Source organism: Podarcis filfolensis (assembly GCF_964270895.1).
Source record: "Podarcis filfolensis genome assembly, chromosome: 4".
In the NCBI taxonomy this organism is placed as follows: Eukaryota; Metazoa; Chordata; class Lepidosauria; order Squamata; family Lacertidae; genus Podarcis; species Podarcis filfolensis.
Genome location: NC_139607.1, coordinates 11693265 through 11720201, shown reverse-complemented (window position 1 = coordinate 11720201; position 26937 = coordinate 11693265). Strand labels below are relative to the sequence as shown.

The following is a 26937-nucleotide window of genomic DNA, read 5'->3' as shown; positions in this document are numbered from 1 at the left end:
AATTAGTTGCAGGTTCCATTTCATGGCAGTGGCTGTGAGCAGCGCCTCTGCTTAAAGGGGAAAAAAAACTATTTTAATAATAATAACCACCTGGAAAGGTTCCCTCCCCCGACAAGGCTGGCGATTTCTTTAGGACTTATTTTTACACACGTTCTGAAAAACCTGCCAGCCTGTGATTTCCTCCTTTTCATATATATAAATTTAAATTTTTATATTTAAGTTTATAGATATAGATATAAATTTACATTTCAGTATGGGCTTTGCAGAGAGCACCACGTGAGCTAAAAGTTTTCCTGGGAGTTTGATATTTTTGATATTTTTATATATTTTTAATTATATAATTATATATATATATATATATATATATATATATATATATATATAAATTTTATATATATATATATATATATATATATATATATATATATATATATATATATATAATTTATATATATATATGTATGTATGTATAAACTGCCAGGAAAACTTTTAGCTCACGTGGTGCTCTCTGCAAAGCCCATGCCGATACTGAAATATATATATATATATATATCTAAAAATAAACTTAAATATAAATATAAAAATTTGTTTTTTATATATATATGGAAAGGAGGAAATCGCAGGCTGGCACGTCTGCAACCCGACGTTGCAAACTGGGGGCGAGATGGGCAGCCTCTTTCGCCTTTTCTCCAGCGATAACAGCGCTATTAAAGATGCCCACATGGCAACTCTGCCAATGTTTGCTTTTCTTTTTTTTTAAGATATTTATTGAAGTTTTACAAAAACGTAAGTTTACAAACTAAAAAAGGTCATATAAAAAGAAAAAGATACAAAAAAGAGAACATAGAATACATAAAAAAGAAAAAAGAAGAATAAAAATACAAAAGACAAAAGACAAATAGCTAAAAAAGAATTAAAAACAAATCCGTTTTTTGTAACTTTGAACTCATTAGCTTATTTCCTTGGCCTCCTCACACCTCCCCTTTTTGTATTCCCATTTAAATAATCAAATCAGCAAATCCTTACCCTCTTTCGTTTATCTTAACTCTGTATCTTAACATATCATAACTCTATATTTTCATCCATTATCAATTCATTTTTGCATATTCTTATTAACTTTGTTGCTAATGCCACTTATTTTCAATCCAACATCATTTTAACATTCATTAATTTTACAGTATTTCTGAAGATAGTCTTTAAATTTCTTCCAGTCTTCTTCCACCAACTCTTCTCCCAGGTCTCGGATTCTGCCAGTCATTTCCGCCAATTCCATATAGTCCATCATCTTCATCTGCCACTCTTCCAGGGTGGGTAACTCTTGTGTCTTCCAATACTTTGCAATAAGTATTCTTGCTGCTGTTGTTGCATACATAAAGAAAGTTCTATCCTTCTTTGGCACCAATTGGCCGACTATGCCCAGGAGAAAGGCCTCTGGTTTCTTCAAGAAGGTATATTTAAATACCTTTTTCATTTCATTATAGATCATCTCCCAGAAAGCCTTAATCTTTGGGCACGTCCACCAAAGGTGAAAGAATGTACCTTCATTTTCTTTGCATTTCCAACATTTATTATCAGGCAAATGATAGATTTTTGCAAGCTTGACTGGTGTCATGTACCACCTGTATATCATTTTCATAATATTCTCTCTTAAGGCATTACATGCCGTAAATTTCATACCGGTGGTCCACAACTGTTCCCAGTCAGCAAACATAATGTTGTGACCAATATCTTGTGCCCATTTGATCATAGCAGATTTAACCGTTTCATCCTGCGTATTCCATTTTAACAGCAAGTTAATACATTCTTGAAAGTATCTTAGTTTTGGGATCTAACAGTTCTGTTTCCAATTTTGATTTTTCCACCTGGAAGCCATTTTTTTATCCAAATTATAGGCCTCTCTTATTTGATAATAATGAAGCCAGTCTCGCACTTTATCTTTTAATTTCTCAAAACTCTGCAATTTCAATTTGTCTCCTTCTTGTTCCAATATTTCCCAATATTTCGGCCATTTGGCCTCCATATTGAGCTTTTTCTGAGCCTTCGCTTCCATTGGTGACAACCACCTTGGGGTTTTATTTTCCAGTAAATCTTTGTATCTTATCTAATGTTTGCTTTTCAAGTTAAGGCCCATTGACTTCAACGGGAGTTACTTCCAAGTTATGGCAGCGAAAGCAGCTGCGGGCAAGTTTTGCCACGTGGGGTTTTAAAGGCACCATGCAAAGTTTTGCCCTATTATTATTATTATTATTATTATTATTATTATTATTATTATTATTTTATTATTATTATTAACACACTACCATAGCTGCATTTCTATATATTGGCCCCTGAGTGGTTTACCATTGTATTAAACATACAATCAGAAAAAAAATATAGTATGAATTAGCTGCACACATGCAAATAGAAGATAAAACAGGCAACAGCTGAGAATGCTGGCCACTTTAAGATAATCTGGAGATTCTCAAAAGTGAATATAAGTTTTGATGGATGTAATAATGGGATACTGAATGGTATAGTTTCTGTAAAATAATGCAGGCAAAGTGAAATATACTCAGAGTCGCAAAGTGATTTCATGCTCTTTATTCAGCTCATAGTGGTGAGGAGGAATGAATGAATGAAAGTCCCCTCAAAGTATCTGCTTTATATACATTATTTACACAATGGGCTGCACATGATTGGCTAATTCCGGAATTCTACTGTAAGCCAATCAAGTTGTGGATTCACTTCTATCTGGAGCATGATTGGGTGGTTCCTGCCAACCAATCATACTGCTACATTGTTCTAGGACCAATCAGACTGCTGCATTCTGAATCCTATTATTCTAGGACCAATCAGACTGCTGCCTTTTGGATCCTATTGTTCTAGGACCAATCAGACTGCTGCAGTTTGGATCCTATTCAACTCAGTACATAACACAAAGTAAAATGATCCATGGAAAGAGAAGAAGGGAAGTCACTGATATTTTAAGGATGTAAAAATGAGTAAATTGTAAAACAGAAAATTTAATAAAAATTATATATAAAAAAGAAGATAAAACAAACAAAAATGCCCCCAGCAGCATAAATCAACATGAAATAGCATAAAAACACAAAGGGTTGAGGAATATAAAAAGTACTAAAAATATGCAAATGTTGTGCAAAGGCCTGTAAGAATAAAAAGTGTTTTACCTGGTGGTAGGTTACGATGCAAGTATATTTGAGGGCATTGCCGTGGGTTGCTATTAACCCCAAAGGTCCCCTCTGTAGTAACCCACTCACCTCACTTCACTGGGTGAGGGAACATGAGGACATCACAAGCTCTTAGGGGCCAAGCTTGAGCGGTATTTGTGGGAGAAGGCAGTCCTTTGAGATAACTTGGCGCAAAATTATTTGGGGCTTTGAAGGTTAACGTCAGCACTTTGAACTGGACACAGAAATGGACCGGAAGTCATCGCAGACGACAAAAATGTGTGCTGGCGTCCTGTGAACCAGCTGACGGTCCTGGGTTGCTTTCAAAGGATGGCGCATTGCACACATCAAAACACATTGACTGGGGGAGGTCATTTAAAGGAGGCAAGTAGTGCTTTCAAGTAGTAGCCATCAAAGTTCTCTGCGTTGTTTTTTAAATGACCATAATTAATGAATTATTCCATACAACTAACATAGTGCGGAAACATGCCTTTGAGGGATTCAGCTGATTTAGTCTTCAATGGTTTAGCATTAAAAAAAAGTGGGACAAACAAGTTCACCGCATGTACTTTGTTAAAGGAAAATGTAATGAAAATGATGTGTAGATGGTATTTGACTCCTGTAAAATTAGCAAGGATATATCATAATTGTGACAATATATGTTGGAAATGTAAAGAAAAAGAAGGAACCTTTTATCATATGTGGTGGACCTGTCCCAAGATGAAAGACTTCTGGGAAAAGATTTATAATGAATTGAAAAAAATGTTGAAATATACATTTATAAAGAAACCAGAGGCCTTTCTTCTTGGAATAACAGGTTTGGAATTGCCCAAGAAAGATGTTGAATTATTTTTGTATGCCACAACTGCTGCTCGTATTTTGTTAGCTAAAAAGTGGAAAACCCAAGCATTACCAACAATAGAAGAATGGCAGATGAAGATGATGGGATTTTCGGAGCTAGCCGACCTAACCAGAAGAATCCGCAACCAGAAGGAGGAGGCGTATCAGGAAGAGTGGAATAAATTTAATGATTATTTAGTTACATTTGTTAAGTTAAATTAACTGAAAATAGCTTGCAAATACTTAATGGGCTTAGGATTTTATTTATGTTAAGTGATGAATTAATATGTTTAATTCCATAAGGTGAAGATCTAAGGATATTAATGTTTAAGTTAAATTTCATAAAAATTGGGATTTGGAAAACCGTTAAAAGGACATGCAATGAAATTCAACCAAGGGGATGCGAGGAAGTCACTTAACAAAGTTAATAACTGTAATTTTCAATAAGGTTATGATTTATGTTTGTTTGTCTTGTGTGTTTGTTTGTTTATAATATTGTGAAAACCAATAAAATTTTTGAAAGAAAAAAAAAGTGGGACAAAGGAAAACTATTCCATTTTCGCATCTTTCATTTCAGGAGCTAAACAGAGTTAGGGGTTTATGAGCCTTTAGCTCGATTCCTGTGTTATAATAGTATTGAATGTGTAGCCTATGCCATTTCAATTATAGTCTGTCCTTTTTCGCATTTTATTTTTTTTACACAATATGGACATGTATGCATTCCTCTTCAGTAAACATTTTCCATTGCGATTTCACTAGATTTCCAAGGCTATGACGAGCTTGGGCGAACCATTTACTCAGGTAAGCATTCCACAAAGCCGGCATCTTGTTTAAATTCTCTTTATCACACGCGGTATTTGCATGCTGGTGAATTCTGAGCCCTACAGAGCTGCTGCTGGCATGCCAACACGGCAGGCATATGGGCCAGCTCAAGCGGTAAGACCATTTAAATGACATGACAGCCATAGTTTGGTGGTACAGCGCATGCCTTGCATGCAAAAGGTCTCCACTTCCATCCCTGGGTGTCCCCAGGCAGGGCTGGGAAAGACTTCGGCCTGAAACCTTGGACAGCCATTTCTTAAGTCAGTGTCAACAACAGATGAATCAATGCTCCAAGTTGGCCTAAAGCAAGCTCCCTCTATCATATAGGCAAATGCTTCACCAGTGGCCAGCATGACATGAAATTTGGCCTCAGAATACCTTGATCATCGTTTCCTCATACTGAAAGCTTTGGGAAGACAGCAATGGTAAATTCACACGACCCTTTTGGCACGACAGAATGTGGTTATGGTGTTTTAGACTTGGATTCGATGTTCGAGGGGTTTGGCAGATCGCCTTTATATGACTGCAGTTTGTGATGAAGAATACTTATCACTGGTTCAGTACAGTGGTACCTCAGGTTAAGTACTTAATTCGTTCCGGAGTTCCGTACTTAACCTGAAACTGTTCTTAACCTGAAGCACCACTTTAGCTAATGGGGCCTCCCGCTGCCACTGCGCCGCCAGAGCACAATTTCTGTTCTCATTCTGAAGCAAAGTTCTTAACCTGAAGCACTATTTCTGGGTTAGCAGAGTCTGTAACCTGAAGCGTATGTAACCTGAAGTGTATGTAACCTGAGGTACCACTGTATCTCTATCGACATAAAGCAATGTACAAGCTAATTGGGTTTGATATTTTCAGTGCCTTTAGATACAATGTGCCAAGTGGCATCAACAGTACAGTGGACGCTTGGGTTGCGAACGTGATCCGTGCGGGAGGCACGTTCGCAACCCGCAGCATTTGCAACCTGAAGCGCCTCATCTGCGCACACGCACCACATTTCGGCACTTCTGCGCATGCGCAAAGAGCGATTTAGTGTTTCTGCGCATGCATGAGCGCCGAAACCCGGAAGTAACCCGTTCGGATACTTCTAGGTTCGGCGCAACCTGAAGCGTCTGTAACCCGAGGTGTGACTAAGTGAAAGGAGAGACTATGGGATACATGTCAGCCTAAAGATCTACATTGTCTCCCATTATGTTTCCGAGCACAATTCAAAGTGTTGGTGCTGACCTCAAAAACCCCAAATGGTTTTGGCCCTGTATACTTGAAGAGGCGTCTCCATCCTCATCATTTAGCCCAGACACTGAGGTCCAGCTCCGAGAGCCTTCTGGTGGTTCCCTCACTGCATGGTTACAGGGAACCAGACAGAGGGTTGTCTTGGCAATGGTGACTTCCCCGTGGAACGACCTCCCGTCAGATGTCAAGGACATAAACAACTATCTGAAGGCAGCCCCGTATAGGGAAGTTTTTAATGTCTGGTGTTTTATTGTGTTTGGTGTTCTAATTTGCTGGAAGCTGCCCAGAGTGGTTGGGGCAACCCAGTCAGATGGGCGGCATATAAACAATAAATTATCGTTGTTATTATCATTATTATTAAGAATAGTAGTAAAGCATGGGAGTTACTGCCAGATTGCTCAGTGACAAAACAGATGTCAGCTGTTGCACTTTTCTACCTTTTGAATACACAGCTCCAAGTCTAACTCAGAAAAAGCACCACTGGGTTATGTGTCCTACATTTAACGTAGTCTTACATTTTAATATTGTTCACATAATTTCACATGTTCATAGAGTTAAAATACTTTTAGGCAACAAGAAAGACAAATTAAATTTGGAAGCACTGTTATTCTTCAAAATAAATTTGAAAGAAGCTATTAGAAATGATAAATATTTGGCATGAAAGCACTCTCAGGTTTCTATACTGTATTCTTGAGTTCAGGAAAGTCTTTGGTTGTCTACAAAGCTCAATTTCTGTAGAGCAATGGGAGACAGATTTCCTTACCAGATCATTGAGGACACATGATATGACAGTATTTTAAAACAAGCACGTGATCAAGCATAGATTTCTGGGACAGGAAGATACAACTACAAAAAAGCAGAAAATACTCCTGAACCAAAATCTGCTGCCTGGGTTGTAAAAAACTATAACCCTGTCAATGCAATACATTAATAAATAATTAAAATGCAAAACAGCTGTACGTATTAAAAGGTGCATTATTTAATAAAAATTGCTCCAATTCAATTATTATTTTTATAGAAAAATATTAAAGCTTCAATATTGCACTGGAATGCTGATTAAAAGGCGTTAGCCCTTACAGCCCATACTGTAAAATTGTACTCCATTGTCTTTCTTCATATTATTGATAGTTGACATTCTATGAATACAATCCCATTTTGCTGCTTGAGTACAGTTTTTCAATAATGTGATGATCTTGAGGTAGAATGTTTTCCTTCATTAGTATTTTTCTTCACAACTTTGCCGCAGACTAAATCATACCGATTCTTCAGCAACAGGAAAAGGCTCTAAAGCTTTCTCCGCATTCTTCCAGTTGTGGAAGTTTTCTTGATACCATTCAACTAGCACAAGAAAAGGAAGATTTCAAAGCATGAACATGTAATAAGCAATCTTACAGTGCTATTCCATGCAGACTCAAATACACACAAAATCATTAAGTGCAGAGGGTGACAGATTACAGGGTACTAGTTATAATCAAGACAGTATATTTTTCAGTTTGAAAAAGGTTTCTATCTCATGATTTTTTTGGCAGCACATTTCAAGGATTCAGGAACCAAAAGGCACAAATAAAAAGTTTTGGTTTATGATGGTTTAAATGTTGTTAAGAGCAGAGTAACAATGCCAGACATTTAGGATTAAGCAGGGCATTTGATCGCCCCAAAAGGAAGTCAATTTCATCTCACAGCATATATAGACTTGTTTCTCTGGTTGGAACCAGAGAAAGGTATGCAGAACTCTGCTCTCACAACAAGCCACCCTATCTTCCTCTACAGGCCCTTGTCTCTCTTGAGAAGCCACTCCCACTCCTCAAGGTCCACAGGGTTTTAGCACAAGTTGGTGAAATTCAGGCAATACTTGCACGAGCAGAGTTGGCTTTTGCTCACACAGAGAAGGCCCTGAATTCCAGGTTAACTTGTGAACAAATATTTGTCTTATGGAAGTTTAAGTCAAGGTCTGCAGTCCTTTGCCAAGTTTCCAGAGCAGCCTAGGAACTTAATGGGGCACTTAAGCTAATGGTTTATTTTGTAAATCTAAGTTTGGCCTCATTGAGAGGGAGTATTTCAATACGGGTAGGAAAATGAGAGTACCCTAAACATTTTTTTAGGAAAAAAAGCACTGGTGCAAACTACAGAAGTGAAATCCCTTCAACGGCACATACCACGTCCAAACGTAAATGATGTATGTGAAAAGTGCTTATGTGGTCTAGTCTAACAGTTGCCTGGATGTAGATACCGGTAAGTTTTATTCTCATAATTCTTACTGCTTCCCCCACCCCAACACATAGACCCTACTCTCAAACTCGCAGAAGCAACATTTATTTCCTCTCTTATCATTACAGCCATACCTTGGAAGTCAAACAGAATCCATTCTGGAAGTCCACTGGATTTCCAAAACTTTCGGAAACCAAAGTGTGGCTTCTGATGTCTAAACTGGAAGATCTGGGGCTTCCGTTATCACTTTGTGGGTGGATACTGGACTTTTTGTCAGACCGCCCCCAGAGGGTTCGGTTGGGCCCTTATACCTCTAATATGCTTAAGACTAACATAGGAACACCACAGGGATGCGTACTCAGTCCGCTCCTTTATATTCTCTACACGTACGATTGTGTCGCTGCTCACCCTAGTAATAGGGTTGTCAAATTTGCAGATGACACAACCGTGATTGGGCTCATCCCTGAAAGGGAGGGTGAAACGGATTATAGAGATGAGGTGGAGCGGCTGACAGAGTGGTGCAGAGCTAACAACTTGCTCATAAATACAAGGAAGACAAAGGAGCTTGTGGTGGACTTCAGCAGACAGAAGAGCAATATCCAGCCACTTTTGATTGATGGGGTCTGTGTGGAGAGGGTAACAACGTTCAGATTTTTGGGCATTGAATTACAAGAGGATCTGTCCTGGAGTGTCAACACAAGGGGGCTTGTGAAGAAGGCGCAGCAGAGACTGTACTTTTTGAGAATTCTAAGGAAAAACCATCTTCCGCAGAAACTGCTGCTTGCCTTCTATCACTGTGCCATTGAGAGCGTGCTCACTTATGGCTTATGTGTGTGGTACGGAAGCTGTACTACCCAGGACAGGATGGGGTTGTGCAGAGTTGTTAAGGCAGCAGAGAGCATTGTTGGCTGCCCACTCTCCACCTTAGAGCAGATTTATGCCACAAGGTGCCATAGGAAGGCACTGGACATAGTAAAAGATCCATCGCATCCTGGTCACTGTCTCTTCGAGATCCTGCCGTCGGGACGGAGATACAGGACGATGAAGACAAGAACGAGCCGTCTTAAGAACAGCTTCTTCTCCAGAGCGATCTCGGCCCTGAATGGGAAGCCTGGACTTTGAAAGTCATCTAATCTTCCTTGCTGTACTATACTGTATTGTTTTAATTAGTGTTTTTATGGAGCAGTCAAGTAATTTCGTTGTCCCTGAGAGGGGGCAATGACAATAAAGATATTATTATTATTATTATTATTATTATTATTATTATTATTATTATTGCCAATCAGAAGCCGCAGAAGCCCCGTCGGACATTCGGCTTCCAAAAGAACATCGAAAACCGGAACACTCACTTCCGGGTTTCGATCGTTCGGGAGCCGATTTGTTCAGGAGCCAAGGCGTTTGGGATCCAAGGTACAACTGTATATACAAACAAAAATACAGTGGGAGGTTCAAAGCCTTTACTTTAAAAATTCTAGCTTTAGCTAATTCAGTAAACAGCTTACTCTCCAAAGTAACCTATAAAAAAACAGGTTTTTTGAAAACAGTGCTTCCCTATTTTCCTTCCACTCTCATTCCAGATTTAGTATCAGTACAACATACTGGTTTTCTTTATTCCTTCATTCCAAGGCACTTTAGGTCTCCAGCCCAAGCTGTGCATTTTTCCAGAATTCATTGGATATCCCAAGTCATTCGTAGGCCTTTAAGTAAATGAGAAGAGTGTTATTCCAATGGAAAACTCAAAGTTTCATACAGCATGTGTATTAATTACCTTAATTACCTTAATTAATTACCTTCAAAGGATTTATTCCTTTGGATTAATCTTTAGGCTGCCCTTCCTTCTCTTGTTAAACACGCATGTTTTACACAGAATAGTCTATATTCACAAATATTACGCACTTGCAAGGCACCCAAATAATTTCCAATCTGTGACTCGATTACTGCAATCACAGACCTGAGTGTGAGTAATCATAGCAAAGATCAGTCATGTGGGGCAGCAAAATATACTACCACTAACCTCAAACATGGGAAATTTATTTGGAATATTATGGATGAATACCAATGAATCTGAGGAGTTGTAATTGCATTTTCAGGTGACTGTCCCTAGCAGGTGCGTAGATATATTCATATACATTCTGATTATGAATACCTTTATTTTAGTTTTAATTTATATAACCCATCACAATTCCAGTCACTAAATGGGGCGTGTGTAAATTAAAAGCATGTGGAACACATAACACAAACATGCCAAATCAGATCCCAGTCAATTTATATTTAAAAAAAAAACAAATTGGAAAGGAGTATTAACACCAACAGCATTTTTCAGGAAATGTATCAAAACGTTGAAATGGAGTTTTGAAAGCCCTTGCATATTCAAAACTCCATTTCAAAGTTTACTACGTTTCTGTCCCACTCTTTGTCCAAGGAGCTGTCATCGTATCCTAACAACTCTAGAAGGTTGCTTAGGCTGAAAGAGTCATAAGCTTCATTGTTGAGAAATGATTCAACCTCAAGTAAAAGGTAAAGGACCCTGGACAGTTAAGTCCAGTCAAATGCAACTATGGGGTTATGGCGCTCATCTCGCTTCAGGCCGAGGGAGCCAGCGTTTGTCCACAGACAGCTTTCTGGGTCATGTGGCCAGCGTGACTAAACTGCTTCTGGTACAACGGAACCAGAGCACAAGGAAACGCCGTTTACCTTCCCACCACAGCAGTACCTATTTATCTACTTGCACTGGCATGCTTTTGAACTGCTAGATTGGCAGGAGCTGGGACAGACCAAAGGAAGCTCATCCCGTCGTAGGGATTTGAACCGCCAACCTTCTGGTCGGCAAGCCCAAGAGATTCAGTGGTTTAGACCACAGCGCCACCTGCATCCCTTCAACCTGAAGTATTCTTGATTCAAGACTAATATTTTATCCATTACACCACACTGATGACTTCTAATCTCTCATAAATGAAAACCACTCTTTCTACAACCCTAAATGTTTTAAGCAAGACCATGAATCACATAGATGCAGATGAAACATTTTATTGGTACAAGTAAAGAAAATGAGATAGATAAGAACAAGTCACATTTAGGACTATTTCAGTAGCTGCATCTAGCAATAAACAACATTGATCATACTTAGAGCAGACCTACTGAAATCAGTTAACTTAGGTCCATTGATTCAATCATTCTGCACGAATTCATATGTGGGGATTACTGTGTTGTTTTTTCTTATTATATATAACATTTCTTTCCTGATTTCAAAAGTTCCTTTCACACTGAAGTACCTGTTTCATTCTGGAGTGGCGGCTTTTTGATCGATATATCACCATGTTACACTAAATTGATTGATATACCACGTTACACTAAACTGATATACCACCATGTTACACTAAATTTTAAATGGCAGGAAAGGAGTGCATGCTGGGATACCACCCCAAAATTTGTCAAATGAAATTAAAACGCCAGATTCCTGTGGTTTTCCAAGCTAAAAGAGTTGGATACAGAATTTATCTGTAAAGCAATTAATGCTAAATTCAGCCAGATTTCCACTGTGTGAAAGATCAAATGCAATGCAGAAAATAACAGGAAATGCCAGGAAGACCAAAAAATTGCCGTGTGACCGCAGACCCAATTGAATATCTCTTGTGATGTTTTTGGTTTTTCAAGAAGAAGCTGCATTATATGAAATCTTTAACTGAATTGCTTCAAGGAACTATAAAACAGAAATAAAATATCCCAGTAAAAATACTGGGTAGTTTGCCTCATTACTTTTATATCCAAATCCAAGCATAGGGTCTTTGTTTAACTGTAGCAATAAACTATAAGCTACTTTCAAATAGTTATAGCTACTTTCAAATAGTTAAAAGTCTCAAGCAAGTCACTTGATGGTTGGTAAAACATAAAAGCAGTGTCTACGCCAATATGAAATGCAGTGACTTGGCTTGCATGCAAAGCTACACCAAAGGTTTGTTCTGGGTTCACTGCTCATGGTAGTGTGTATTGGTCTAAACCACTGAGCCTCTTGGGCTTGCTGGTCAGAAGGTCGGTGGTTCAAATCCCCGCGACAGGATGAGCTCCCGTTGCTCTGTCCCAGCTCCTGCCAACCTAGCAGTTCAAAAGCACACCAGTACTAGTACACCCTTGTGCACATTAATTGAAACAAACAATGTTGTTTAGTGTACAAAACTCACGTATACGTACATTAGTAACGGATAGGACCTCCGCTATTTTTAAGCAGCATTTGAACACGGTTTGGCATGGAGTCTACTAGTTTCGAACAGTCACTGCTGATTTTTAGATCCCTGTACCACACTTGAATCAGCGCCTGAGTTTCTCCATAGTCATACAGTCTACAGCACGGAGGCGACTTTTGCATATAGCCCACAAATTCTCAATGGGATTTATGTCTGGGGAATTCCCTGGCCAATCAAGCACTGCTCTGTCATGAATTTCTTCACCACTTTCGATGTGTGACAGAGGGCAAGGTCCTGCTGCAATATCCCAGTTCTGTCAGGATACCTCTTTTCCAGCTCTGGAATAACTCTCTTTGGTAGAACCTCAATATATTGCGGCAAGCGCATCATTCCTTCTATTGGCTGCAGGCTTCCGACACCACAATGATCAAGTGACTTTTCGTGTTTGTTTTGAGTACAGGATTACGAGTAAGACAGAAAACATGCTTTGTTTCAATTAATTTGCACAAGGGTGTAGATAAACCGGTACCACTGTGGCGGGAAGGCGTTTCCGTGCGCTCTGGCTTCTGTCAGTGTCCCATTGCGCAAGAAGCGGTTTAGTCATGCTGGCCACATGACCCAGAAAGCTGTCTGTGAACACGCAGACTCCCTCGGCCTGAAAGCGAGATGAGCGCCGCAACCCCATAGTCGCCTTTGACTGGACTTAACCATCCAGGGGTCCTCTACCTTTACCTTTTTACCTTGGGAACCCAGGACCAAACTCATCTTCCTATCCTGGAGCAGGAAAGTATTTTACAGCAAAGCTCCATGCTTGCCTCTCTATGCCACAGCCCAACCTACAATGGGTGGGGGGCAGAGGAGCTCAAAATTTGGCTTCACTGTAACATAAGGAAAACATTCTGTAGCACTAAAGAAGAGGACACATAATATTACCCAAATTAAGATGGCATCGGAAATCCTGTGGGATATTTTACATGACAGGACAAAATATTTGTAACGAAATAAGAAATATCTTGCCTGTCTTTAACATAATCCATCCAATATTCTGTCTCTGCTTCAGAACTGGTATTTTTAATCTGTAAATCAGGAGGGAGGGGGGAGAACTACGTCAGCAGTGAGAGACTTAACATTTAACAAAATGTTTTTGATTTCTATTGCGTTGTAAGCACAACTACTTCTAATGAACAGATTTCCACAAACATTTCCATCCTCTGTTTTGTTTAAAATGTAGACGATTCCCAAGTGCTGCTAGCTGTATCTATAAAACTACTAAGGAAAACAAGAGACGTAAGTTGTGAGAAACACTCAAGTGGCCGTAAATAAATCTTACATTTAAGATGCTAAGTGCTAGCTAGTCGGCCGAAATCAAAGGTGTTTATCTTTTGGTGTATGTGACTAACATGGTTACTAAATATATTCTGAGCCATGCAATATTGACCGTAATATAAGAGCGTGAAGCCATGCAGATTAGTGATGAGGATTTGCCCTAGTAGTTTGTATGGAACTACCTTGCATCACTTAAAGAGAAGAAAAAGAACTGCCGTGTTCTTATATAATTGGTGATACCTGGAAGTGTCCGGAAGGGAGACTCTAATGGAATTAATGGGTACATCCATAAACACAACATTTCAGTGAGGAGTCCACCATAGGAAGTCTGCTGTAATTGGGCAAGCCACATTCTTCCCTGGTTTGAACTTGGGGGGGACGGGACGACAAGGATTGGTTTGAGCAGAAAATGGATTGAGGGCTGTCACACAAAAGGCGGAACAAGCTTGTTCTCTCCTACTCTAGCGGGTAACACCTGAACCAATGGCTTCAAGTTACAGGGAAATTCTGGCTAACATCAGAAAGAACTTTCTGATGTTAAGAGTTCTTCGAGAGTGGAACGGTTCCTCATGGAAAGGGGTTGACCCTTCTTCCCGGAAGGTTTTTAAGAAGAGGTTGAATGACCACCTGCATTTAGTTGAGATTCCTTCGTGGCTTAGGGCCCTCGTATTTACGGGACCACCTCTCCTGGCATGCCCCACAGAGGACCTTAAGGTCCATGAATAATCATAGTTTAGAGGTCCCGGGCCCTAAGGAAGTCAGATTATCCTCCACCAGGGCCAGGGCCTTCTCACTGATGGCTCCAACCTAGTGGAATGCTCTGTCCCATGAGACCAGGGCCCTGCAGGGCCTGTAAGACAGAGCTATTCCACCTGGCTTTCAATTTGAACTTAACCTGATCTTTTATTCCCCTTCCTTCCCTCCCCCTCCCCTTTTTATGAAGATTACCCGCTCTGGGATCCCACAGCTAATTCTCCCCTGGTCTCCTTGTTGAACCAAATAGGACTAATTTAACCAGCTAGCCCTGGTGATCATCTAATGTTTATTGGATGGATTTTCCCCCAAATTGATTTTTGAATTCTGAATTTATTGTTCTTCACATTTTATTCTGTATTTTATGCTGTTTTTTGTTGCATCAATTAAGTGTTTTAAATTTGTTGTTAGCCGCCCTGAGCACGGTTTTCTGAACCGGGAAGGGCGGGGTATAAATAAAAATTTATTACTATTATTATTATTGCAGGGAGCTGGACTAGATGACCCTCAGGATCCCTTCCAACTGTACAATTCTATGATTCTACCCTATCAACCTTCCTCTATGAAAGCCTAACTGATTTCTCTAGCATCAGTAATGAAGCCACTTTTCTTGTCATTTAAGTTTTCCAAGTGTTGTGGGAGGGGATTATTGGCTTGTTTTTTGTTTTTTATTACATATTTTGTGTTCTCATTTTGTATTTTATGTTGTGAAACACTATGGGATCTTTGGATGAAGGGCAGCATACAAATTCAATAACAGCAATAATAACAATAGTTATAGACAAAAAGAGGTTAAGTCAAATGTTTAAACTCTAACCATGCAAGTGCTAGGAAATAAACAACAAAACCAAAAGCAGAAAGCCTGCCTGAAATATGATGGAAATGAATTTGTCGACACAGGATCAAAGGCAGAGCAAACAGACCCCACTGGTTAGTAAAATAAAAGTTTGCACATGCTCCCCCATTTCCAAATGTATCTGCACACACATATCTTAGAGTCATTTACTGAAATGCATCAGTAGAGTTCATTTGTCCTATTCAGTATTTAATGCTACTTAGCCAGCAATGTCCAACACTGTTTATTACTCACTAGATGGATTAATTCCTTTGCAAGTTGTGCAATCGACATCTCAAAGCTGGTCCCAATGTTGTAGATTTCCCCTGGCTGCCCCTTCTTCATAACAGTAAGAAACGCTTCGACTACATCACTGGCATAAAGAAAATTTCTTCTCTGAAGTCCTGAGCCATGAATACAGCTACAAGCAAGTAAGACAGTGCATACATTTAGCATTGCTTTCAAACGCTATTCTAACATTCCAGCCAGGTTTGCAAAATTATAAAATGCTTACAAAGGGCAAATTGCAAAGTATGTGATAACAAAACACAACCTCCATTCATGCTAATTCTTCACAGTGGCAATAAACCTGGTGGCATGCACAGCAAGTTACAAAGAATTAGGGAAAAGTGGCTATTGCACTGCACCCTGTGTCAGACTTTGCACTACAGAGTGTGTCCTAGCAGAGTTGAAACATATAACAGGTGTAAATCCATGTCAATGAGAAACTACAAGACCAAGAAAACAAATCTTTACCCCAGCATTATACATTCTCTTCAGCCAAGCTTTTAAATTAGCGAAAAGCATGAAACAATGACTCTTCTATGTCCAGCTCTACATTTATGACCTCTTGTGGTGGGACAGAGTATTAAGAAACCTATTGTTGTTGATTAAAAGCAGTTGTGCATGCAGGTTTTGTCCCAGGGCAGTGCGGTCTCAAAATGTGACCCATTTTACTGTCCGGACTGATTTTAGAACGGGGTGTTCAATTTCAAGGGTATGTGACTGACTTGGCTTGCCATACACTTATAACGGAAGGGGCAGGGGGAACGAATATGACCGTGATACATACCATTTTCTGTTCTGCTGCAAGCGAGAAATGAACTTTGGAATAACCTGAGAAACATTAAAAATAGGCAGCAATTGTTAATCCAGGCTACTTAAAGAGAATGATAAACCTTTCAGCTTTTCTGAAATATTTGTGTGAGAACATATTTAATTCTAGCAACAGACAGTAATAAAGACCACTAATCACTTGTAGCAGTGCCTTCTTTTTTCTTTTTTTAAAGGGAAGGGGCTGAAACCACAACCTGCTCCATCTGCTAAACAGCCAATTAAAAGCCAAAATGTTTTCAATTATGGGTTCTGCACACACAATTTTGGCTGCTGGATCGGAGAGGTGAACTGGATGGGTAGCACTTGCTACATGCATGGTTCCTCACCCAGCTGGGATTTAATATTTGCATGGAAGCCTATTTTCACATGCTAGAATCCCTAGCTAGATGAATGGCCAACTCTTAATATTTAACGGCATGCACATTAATTAAGCAATAATTCTACAGAAGAGAGGCCGCGTAATAAATGCTTGGCAAAGTACTGTGACTTGTTAACTGAGGGCTCACAAAGGGTTTGTTTGATAAAAGAAATGCCTTCACCTCACTTACTTTTTCTGGAAACTGATGGGGTCCATAAACATTGCTGCTCCGCGTGATAACCACTGGAAACTTTAAAGGATATACTATGAGTGTGCCAGTACAAATTCAAGGAGAACAGCCATGAAAAAGTTTGCGGTGGCTTAGATCCTAACTCAGGTTCTGCTGGTGGGGGGCATCTCCCCTTCCTCCCACCACCCAGCTGATTTCCCCCTGTGAAACCTGCTCTAGGGTGTTGGTATATCCTCCCAAGCAGCATGAGAAGCTTGTGAGGGGAGAGACTTCATCAGGCAAGGCCTTCTTCCATCTGCCTTGCCCCACCCGCAAGTCTCTGCTAATCAATTTGTATTGTATTATTTTATGCACTGTGATTTGCCATTGTTTTACTGAATATAGTTTGGAAATTATTTATTGTAATTGTTAAGAGTGGATTTCTGTTTAATTTTTTATATGCTGATATTTAATATTATTCTATACTGTTTCAAGGACGCGGGTGGCGCTGTGGGTTAAACCACAGAACCTAGGACTTGCCGATCAGAAGGTCAGCGGTTCGAATCCCCATGAAGGGGTGAGCTCCCGTTGCTTGGTCCCTGCTCCTGCCAACCTAGCAGTTCGAAAACACGTCAAAGTGCAAGTAGATAAATAGGTACCACTCTGGCGGGAAGGCAAACGGCGCTTCCATGCGCTGCTCTGATTTGCCAGAAGCGGCTTAGTCATGCTGGCCACATGACCCAGAAGCTGTATGCCGGCTCCCTCAGCCAATAAAACGAGATGAGCACCGCAACCTCAGTCGGCCACGACTGGACCTAACGGTCAGGGGTACCTTTACCTTTATGCTATTCTAATGGATTGTTGAATATTACTTTATTTGATATAAGTTCTTTATTTTAAAGGTATGTTTTATTATCACATTTTTGAATTGAATTAGATTGTTGTAAGGTGTACATTCATTGTTTCTTCAGCTTGTAAACCGCCTTGGGTATTGTAAAATAGAAAGACGGCATACAAATTAAAAGTGAAGTGAAATGAAATGAAAAAATCATGTCCTAGCCTCACAGTTCCCTCTGCAAATGAAACAAGGCCTTCTGTTTGCAGGGGACTAGTAAAGATACAAACCAATGCCTTCTTCCACAAACAGAAGAAGCAGTAAGTGGTGCACTTTTCACAGCTCTGAAGAAGAATATCAGCTAAGATCAAAATAATACACTTTTGGGATAGGACTTTGGGCCCTATTGCATGTTATACAATGGCAAGCCTGGGCTTATCACCACGTACACAAACTAAAAAAACCTTGCTCCTTGACAAGCATACCTATACATCGTGCCACATGGCCACCAGGCCCAGCAAGAGTAATCAGTGGTGTTCTGTTTTAAAGTATTCCTTGCTTCCAATATGGAGCAGCAGAAAGGGGACTCTGGGACATGCTTCACTTCTCTTAAAGCAGGCACCCACAAACTCGGCCCTCCAGATATTTTGGGACTACAACTCCCATCATCCGTAACCAACAGGACCAGTGGTCAGGGGTGATAGGAACTGTAGTCCCAAAACATCTGGAGGGCCGAGTTTGGGGATGCCTGTCTTAAAGGCTGGGCTTTGGAGTCAGAGGCTAAACAGATATTCTCGAAAGAGGGAAAAGCCAGACGTCATCAGGAAATTGATACCTGTGGTGCAGCATTTCACAGAAAACCGCAAACAAGCATAGCAAGTTTAGCAGGTTACATATCAAGTTTTTAAATGTTCGTTTTTTGTTGTAAGTAAGCCCACAGCAAAGATATAACTACCATATTTTATACTGGAAATCTACTATGTATTTTAAAACTCACTAGTACCAGCATAGCAGGGGTAGCCAATATTGTGTGCTCCAGTCCTACAGCTCCCATCAGCCCTAGCCAGCATGGCCAATGGTGAGGAGTGATGTGAGTTGTAGTCCCATCATATCTGGAGGACACAGCACTGGTTAGCCCATTGAACATAATGAAATTGACTTCTGACTAAATGTATATAGTTTGTGGTGGTAACTTCTTTAACCTCAGTGTGGGTTCTTCTGTGTCCAAAACATCTTTGGGCATATGGACCATATTCAGAAATCCAAATAATTAAAAATAGTACCTAAAATATCAAGTTTCATTTCTGCTTACCTGGTATCTTTCCCAATATGACTGGACAATGCATTCAGCTGCCGCCTTAGAAGCTGCATAAGGATTTGACGGTTTTTTAGATGAGGATTCATCAAATTCCTAGAACAATTTTTTTACATGCCAGACATTCAAAGTCTTAAAAAGAATTTATATTGATTTACAAGCCAGCTTAAAATGACTCTTGTTAATGGCCCGATTCTCACATAATGGTAAACTATGACTTATTTAACAAACCTCAAATTAACCATGAGTTGTCTGATAAAGCAGCAGAGATCAGCTTGTCCCTCCACTGTTTGGGATTTTTTTAACACTAGCCTTGTGTCTTTGTAGCTTAGTGAGCACCTGGGGTTAAGCAACCAACCAAACTATGGTTAAGGAAGGGTACTAGACACACACATTAAGAGCAAGTCATAGGTAAAACAAAGCAGGGTTTGTAATCCAACAACAAATCACAACTTTATATTCTGGTTTCTTGGTAATAAATAAACCACAGTTATGTCATTTGCCAGGGTTTTCAGGAAACAGTAATTCATGCCTTAAATAGTCTACAAACTAGACTAGTGATTGAGGATAAGCTCGAAACTAGAAACATTAAGTTACTAATGTAGCAATAATTCATGGAAAAGTTGTTCAGTTTGGCTAATGGTTGCACAATACTAAATTCTACCTTTATATACCAAGATAGTTTTAAGATAGTTGTGGAATTGCATGCAAATTGTTACTTTAGACACCTTTCCTTTTTTGGTTTGAATTAACACAAATAAGCAGTGCAAGCTTGCCAAAAACATGTAATAATTTTTTTAAAAATCACCAAAATTCTATATATGGAGTGAAAAAATTTAAGAGGGTTTTCTCATTGCTAATAAATTTTAAAAATTTAAAAATTTAAAAATAGTCTAGTAGCACCTTAGAGACCAACTAAATTTGTTCTAGGTATAAGCTTTCATGTGCATGAAGAGTATCTGAAGAAGTGTGCATGCATACCTAGAACAAACTTAGTTGGTCTCTAAGGCGCTACTAGACTATTTTATTATTTTTTAAAAAAAATAATTTTTGATTTTTTAAAATTTATTTCGACTGCGTCAGACCAACAAGGCTACCTACCTGAATCTTTCTCATTGCTAGTTATCTAACATTATACCTAAATAATACTTCCATTCTCTAATTAGCAGTAGTGCTAAGAAAAATCTACCCCCAGCTAAGCACATAAGGATAAAATACTAACCCACTTACCTAGAAGTAAGCTCTGCTGAATTCAACAGGGCTTACTTCTGAGTAGATGTTGGTTAGGATTGTGCTGCAAGATACCCCAGAGGGCCTGATCCTTTTCCTAGCAGATGCAGCTGAAATCATGGGAAAAGGGAGAGTGATCCTGTCTACCTATACAGTGGTGCCCCGCAAGACGAATGCCTCGCAAGACGGAAAACTCGCTAGACGAAAGGGTTTTCCGTTTTTTGAGCTGCTTCGCAAGACGAATTTCCCTATGGGCTTGCTTTGCAAGACGAAAACGTCTTGCAAGTTTGTTTCCTTTTTCTTAACACCATTAATACAGTTGCGACTTGACTTCGAGGAGCAACTCATAGAACGCAGTGTACATAGTAGCCTTTTTTGAGGTTTTTAAAGACTTTGGTGATTTTTGAAGCTTTTCCAAAACTTCTTTTGCAGCCATTTGGTAAGTTAAGCTTTTAAAACTTTTTTGGGGGGTTTTGGATTTTGGGTTGGGGTGTTTGGAATTCAAGGACTTGGTGTTGGGGAGGGGTTTGCAAGAATCTGGAAGCTTGTGTGTGTTTTTTCTGCATTTTTATGATTTTTTGTGACCATTGGGGCACTCTGCTGTTTTTTAAAAAAAAATCTGGGTTTGAATTTCTGTGTGCTGGGTGGCTGGGGGAACAGTTGGGGAGGGGTTTGCAAGAATCTGGGAGCTTGTGTGTGTTTTTTCTGCATTTTTATGATTTTTTGTGACCATTGGGGCACTCTGCTGTTTTTAAAAAAAAATTTCTGGGTTTGAATTTTGAAATGCTCTTTAGTATGTGTGACTTTAAAGAGCACTTAATAAACTCTTGTTGTACCAAATTTGGCTTTGTTTGGACTTTTTTTGACCATAGGAACGCATTGATTGATTTTCAATGCATTCCTATGGGATTTCGTGCTTCGCAAGACAAAAAATTCGCTAGACGAAAAAATTCGTGGAACGAATTAATTTCGTCTTGCGAGGCACCACTGTATAGTATAAGGAAACCACCCTGCCCAAAGTGTTCTCCTAAATTCAACTCTGACTACCTTTACCAGTAATTAATATTTTACTCTTGCTCCGTGACAAGTGAGGTTTCATGTTCCATCCTCTTACTGAAAAAAAAGTATTTACTTGCACAGCAATCCTAAAATACCAAAGTACTAACAAAAACTCTTGCATCCTTTAAAGACAGCAGAATCGAAAGCTCTTTAGGTCAAATTTGTACCAGCACATTCCTTCTGTGTAAGATTATCATTATCTTTTGGTTATTTTCAAGTGGCCGAACATTGGTGTAAATGTAAAACAATACGCTTACTAAGCTGGAAACAAGAGAGGCTCAGTTCCTAATGTTTGTCAATTTTTATTAGTTGGTCATGGGAAGTAAAGTAGTACTAGTTAAAGAAAGCTAACAGTCTCCACTTACTGGTCATTACAAGATCATGCCCTGATTAATTCACCCAAGAGACAAACATGAAGGTAAGAGATGTAAGAAACTCATTTAATTCAAGCTCACCTTGTTGTAGCTTCCCCCATAAACTTCATCAGTACTGACATATATGAACTTCTCCACATTAGCCTCATAAGCAGCACCAACCAGAATGCAAGTTCCATAAACGTTGACATAGTTGAATTCAAGCTTATGCCAAAAAGAAAGATCTAAGTTTTGAGACAAAATAATAAAGAGAAATGTACGTCAAACTTGGTACCAAAAAAAGCCTGAAGGCCATGATCTCTGGGGGACCTTCAGACCTACAACATGAACTCAAATAAAAGAAAAAATGTTATCTCCATATGCAGTAGAACAAAACTACTCTTAAGAGAGAAATCCTACACACAAGAAGCTGGTATAAAGCAAGCCAGTGTAAATTAAGCCATGATAAAGTTCCATCAGACCCAAACTTCACTCAGCAGAGGAGCTACTGCAGGCTGATCCCCAAGGGGCCTAACAACAGTAATAATTTTATTATTTATACCCCACCCATCTGGCTGGGTTTCCCCAGCCACTCTGAGCAGCTCCTATTAAAGACATTAATAAGGTCCATGGGCCAGATGTTCTGTGCCACTCACAGCAGCAGCATAGTTAGCACCTGACGTCAAAAGTTTAAACAATGATGAATCAAGGGACACAATGGCAAAACAGTAAAACATAGCAATCTACGTACATTGTCACCAGGAGGGACAGCAGGATAGGTGTCCAGCTATGTTAGCAGTGCCAGCATAAGCAGCATCCTCTGCCCCTCGCGCAAAAACTGGAAGCTACTACTACTAGTAGATTATTGTAGTGACATGCAATGCTCACCTACATGTGTCTGAGCTGCAAAATGTAGCACTATATCAAATTTCTCAGCCTCAAATAATTCTTTTACAAAATTGGGTTCACAGATATCCCCCTATAAAAGATGAAAAGTATAAAATTAGTAGGCAACATCAGATTTGGTTATCCATACCCCCAAACTCTTCAACTAGACCAAATTTTACATCTGATGCAGAAAGTTTAATATTTTCGCTTCACAAAGCTCTGTAGAAGGATGCTCCAGTCAGTTCTAACTTCAGTGTACTCAATAAAATACTCAGTAACAAAGAAAAGAAAAAGCTTCCAGTTCCATGTCAGTTAACAAGACTTACACTCAAGTAAGTCCGTACAGGATTGCAGCCTTCATACTGTAGATGGTTTTTAAAATAACAATGAATTACCAAAAAAAATAAATGTATAGTTTACCTGGATAAACTTGTAGTTCTGTCTCTCAGAAACTCTCTCAAGGTTTTTTAAGCTTGCACAATAGTCCAGCTTAACAGCAAAAAAGAGAAAATAACAGAGATGTTTTATTTCTAGAGTCAAGCCTCTGCTCCTCCATTTTGTCTCATAGCATTCTCTTCCAACCCACCTTCTCTGTATCTTGGGGCTCATACAAATCAACCCTTTTAATTAAACTCAGATGGGCCTTAGTACAAAATAAATGAAAATCATCACATCCTCATTTCAATTACAAAAATAATGTCAAGAAAATGAATTCTTAAGAGAGAGAGAAAGTATAATGAAAGCAAATATGTGTTTAATGACAACTCCTTGGTCTGCAGAGTTAATATCTGAAGGAGATATAGAGACTGTATTTTCATTATAAACCCTTCCAAGGAAGAGTTTAATTTTTTATTTACATGGATAAATGTGCAAGACACACAGAACTGGTCAATGAGAAGACCAAAAGCCAGGATTACAAAAAGAAACAGTGTGGAAGTCAGTAACAGTAAGCTGTGAAGGATGATAAGTTTTTTTTCTCTTCATTAATGACAATGCACTGAACTTCATCTTTTAGAATCTGTTACCGGGTGTAATATGTATCATATGAAGAAACCTTAAGTGGTATCTCTAATCTATACTCTGAGTGATCCTTCAATTTATATAAGAACAAGGAGGTATATTGAGGTTTGAATGAATATTTTTATTATAGCAACGAAGCAACTGCTGAACAGGGTTTGAATCTAGTGTAACCTTAAAGTAAAGGTAAAGGTACCCCTGCCCGTACGGGCCAGTCGTGTCCGACTCTAGGGTTGTGCGCCCATCTCACTTAAGAGGCCGGGGGCCAGCGCCGTCTGAAGACACTTCCGGGTCACGTGGCCAGCGTGACGAAGCTGCTCTGGTGAGCCAGCACCAGCGCAGCACATGGAAACACCGTTTACCTTCCCGCTATAAAGCGGTACCTATTTATCTACTTGCACTTAAGGTGCTTTCGAACTGCTAGGTGGGCAGGAGCTGGGACCGAAAGATGGGAGCTCACCCCGCCGCGGGGATTCAAACCACCGACCATGCGATCAGCAAGCCCTAGGCACTGAGGTTTTACCCACAGCGCCACCCGCGTCCCGCAGGTGTAACCTTAGGCCACCTTAATTTACACTAGCTCACTTTACATCAGCTTCTTCTGCATGGGATTTTTCCCTTAGAGCATGGCTATTTGGATTAAAGTGGCATAGCTGCAAACATTCAAATCTCATTTACTGTTGTTTATCTCCAGAGCTAAGTAAATAGAGTATTTTGCAAGACACTGGCCTTCCAGATCAAAATTCACCATGGCAGCACATGCTTATGAGTTCCAAGGTAATGGCTTACTTTAAAAACAAGACCTGAATTCTTGCATGCAGTCACTGATTGCCTGTCAAGTATATGTTGGTTTGCTAATTTATGTTTATTTAAGCAAAAGAGTCTTACCTTATCAAGATTAATAATCATATAGTTTGGATGCTTCTCTACGAGGGAAACCACTACATGAGATGCACTGCAGGTTTTGAAGAAAAAAACAAAAAATCAACATATTTCAAATTCAAACTGCATTGATTTCAGATGTATTTCCAAAACACGTACACACATGTACCAGTCCCATGCTGCTCCCTTGTTTCTGCTGCTACGGTCAGATTGCTTTTTCTGTCACTAAGACTGGCACACCGCAAAAGAGTCTTGTGGCAATGTCTCATGAACTGTCTCTCAAGAAATCAGCCTGAACCAAGAAGCAAATCTCAGTGGAAAATATATTCACTTGTGGAGCTCTTAGAATATTTGTTTGTAAACTTTTTTCAGAAGAATCCAAAATATTGTTTTCTTTAAGAAGCAACTGTGGTTTTCTTTAAGAAACAAAAACATAAAAAGCTTCTAGCAAATAAGCAACTTACCTACCCACCTCCAAATAGTTTGAACTTCCCACCCCTTTATTAGGGGCATCAAGAAATAAGTGACACCCTTTCCAGTCATACATATTAGGATTTCTTTATTTTTACAGTCATGGAAAACATGACATGGGCCTCATGAATGAATGTCAACGCAGAAGAAGCATAAGCCAGCTTTCTCTCTTTTCAAACCCATATTTTCTGAGAAGGAAAGCTTAAGGCCTTTAATCCCTTGGCCCAAATTCACCCCATCCCAATCCAAACTTGTAAACGGACACATGCCGAATCACAAATGGTAGGTAAAAAACTGCAGCTCACCAGGTAGAGGAATTATACTAAAACCTATTGCTTTCCTCTCTTTTTTTTAAAGTAGCAAATACAAGCAAGTTTTTTTAAAAAGAACTTCAATGGAGAAGAATAAGACCCCTTTCTCTCTTTCCAAGCCCATATTTTCTGAGAAGGAAATCTTAATAGGTAAAGAACTACCCTGCAGCTTAGCAGGTAGAGGAGTAATACTAAAACCTATTGCTTTCCTCTCTTTTTCTTAAGTAGCAAACACAAGCAAGTTTGGGTTTTTTGTAACTTCAATGGAGAAGAAACATAAGACACCTTTATTTCTTTCCAAGCCCATATTTTCAGAAAAGGAAAGCTTAGTAGGTAAAGAACTACCCTGCAGCTCCCCAGGTAGAGGAGTAATACTAAAACCTATTGCTTTCTTCTTTCTTAAGTAGCAAACACAAGCAAGCTTGCTTTTCGTTGTAAAGAACTTCAATGAAGAAGTTGTATCTGAAGAAGTGTGCATGCACACGAAAGCTCATACCAAGAACTAACTTAGTTGGTCTTTAAGGTGCTACTGGAAGGAAAAAAAAAATTTTTTTTTTGTTTCAATGAAGAAGAAACATAAGACCCCTTTCTCTCTTTCCAAGCCCATATTTTCTGAGAAGGAAATCTTATTAGGTAAAGAACTACCCTGCAGCTCAGCAGGTAGAGGAGTTATACTAAAACCTATTTCTGCAAGCTTTTTTTTTTTTTTAAGGAAGTGGTACTCCGGTAATTTATGCAATCTAAATTTCGCAAGGCTGCTTGAAAGGCACGCTGGCAGAGAAAGCAGGCCAAAAGTTTTTGGTTTTTTAAACACACACACACACACAAAACTCTAGGCACCTTTACTCAGGAGTAAGCCCACCCCATCATATTCAATGCGCTTTTTGCTCCTTCCGCGAGGGCTTTTAGGAAGCCTGAAAGCCCCCCCCCCAAAAAAAAACCCCAACCCAGGCGGGAATTTACATGAAGCCCGCGCCGCCGGTCACCAAAATCCTCTTGGCGAAGCCCGGGGGGAGCGGGGCGGCCTCGGACCCAGACAACCCCCCAGACATTCTCCCCCCAGCTGGAGAGCCTTTCCTTCCTCCCTCTCTCGCCTCCTCCCCGTCGACGCGTCACTTCCGCCACGGCTGTATACGTCACTTCCGCCTGCTACTGTCACCTACAGCGACCTTTGCACGTGCGCCTCTCTCTGCGTTCTGCGAACGTAGCGCAAGGCGGGGGGGGGGGCGGGTGTCCTGCGCATGCGCACTCGGGCGCTCTCCTCTTTCCAAAACTGGGCGTGATCAAATAAAATTGTTTCGTCTCCCTCAAAGTATTCATTTTTTTTTCTGTTATGTGGCAGCGATGTGTTTTTTTTCTCATGTCGTCGACCGCCTTGAGCGCGGCTGGCACTGTGCAAAGGCGGCATGCGTTCCTCTTCAACCAGACTTTTGAATATCCTACAGCCTTTTAAATGTGAACCGCCCTTGGATCTCCCATTTAATCAATATAAAGTGCTTCTGGCTTGCACTCTTTGTAAAGATTTGAGGAGTGAAGTTGTTTGTTGTTTAGTCGTTTAGTCATGTCCG

General features: G+C 39.7%; 1 protein-coding gene across 2 annotated transcripts; it reads right to left on the bottom strand.

Annotated features, from left to right (window-relative positions):
- Positions 1 to 6557: 6557 nt before the first annotated feature.
- On the bottom strand, positions 6558 to 26502 carry TGDS (TDP-glucose 4,6-dehydratase). Of its 2 annotated transcripts, XM_083610960.1 has the most exons (12): positions 26333 to 26501; positions 24594 to 24660; positions 23109 to 23177; positions 22689 to 22779; positions 21903 to 22045; positions 19156 to 19254; positions 17030 to 17089; positions 16438 to 16481; positions 15621 to 15786; positions 13469 to 13527; positions 9870 to 9967; positions 6558 to 7400 (listed from the first exon to the last, which is right to left on the bottom strand). In XM_083610960.1, the coding sequence occupies exons 1-12, from the start codon at positions 26419 to 26421 to the stop codon at positions 7315 to 7317; spliced, it is 1071 nt and encodes a 356-aa protein (XP_083467086.1). In that variant the 5' UTR covers positions 26422 to 26501; the 3' UTR covers positions 6558 to 7314. The 2 variants fall into 2 exon arrangements, with proteins under 2 accessions (XP_083467086.1, XP_083467087.1); XM_083610961.1 differs by lacking the exons at positions 6558 to 7400; positions 9870 to 9967 and adding an exon at positions 11280 to 11970 and having other exon boundaries at positions 26333 to 26502.
- Positions 26503 to 26937: the final 435 nt, after the last annotated feature.

Bases quoted from the DNA above. Each gene is read 5' to 3' on its own strand.
- TGDS (XM_083610960.1), bottom strand. From the start codon at position 26,421: ATGTCTGGGGGGTTGTCTGGGTCCGAGGCCGCCCCGCTCCCCCCGGGC. The intron at 22,046-22,688 runs GTGAGCATTGCA...CTCAAAACTTAG, and splicing joins TGCAGCTCAGACACATGTAG to ATCTTTCTTTTTGGCATAAG. The intron at 19,255-21,902 runs GTGAGCTTGAAT...AAATTGTTCTAG, and splicing joins ATGGGGGAAGCTACAACAAG to GAATTTGATGAATCCTCATC.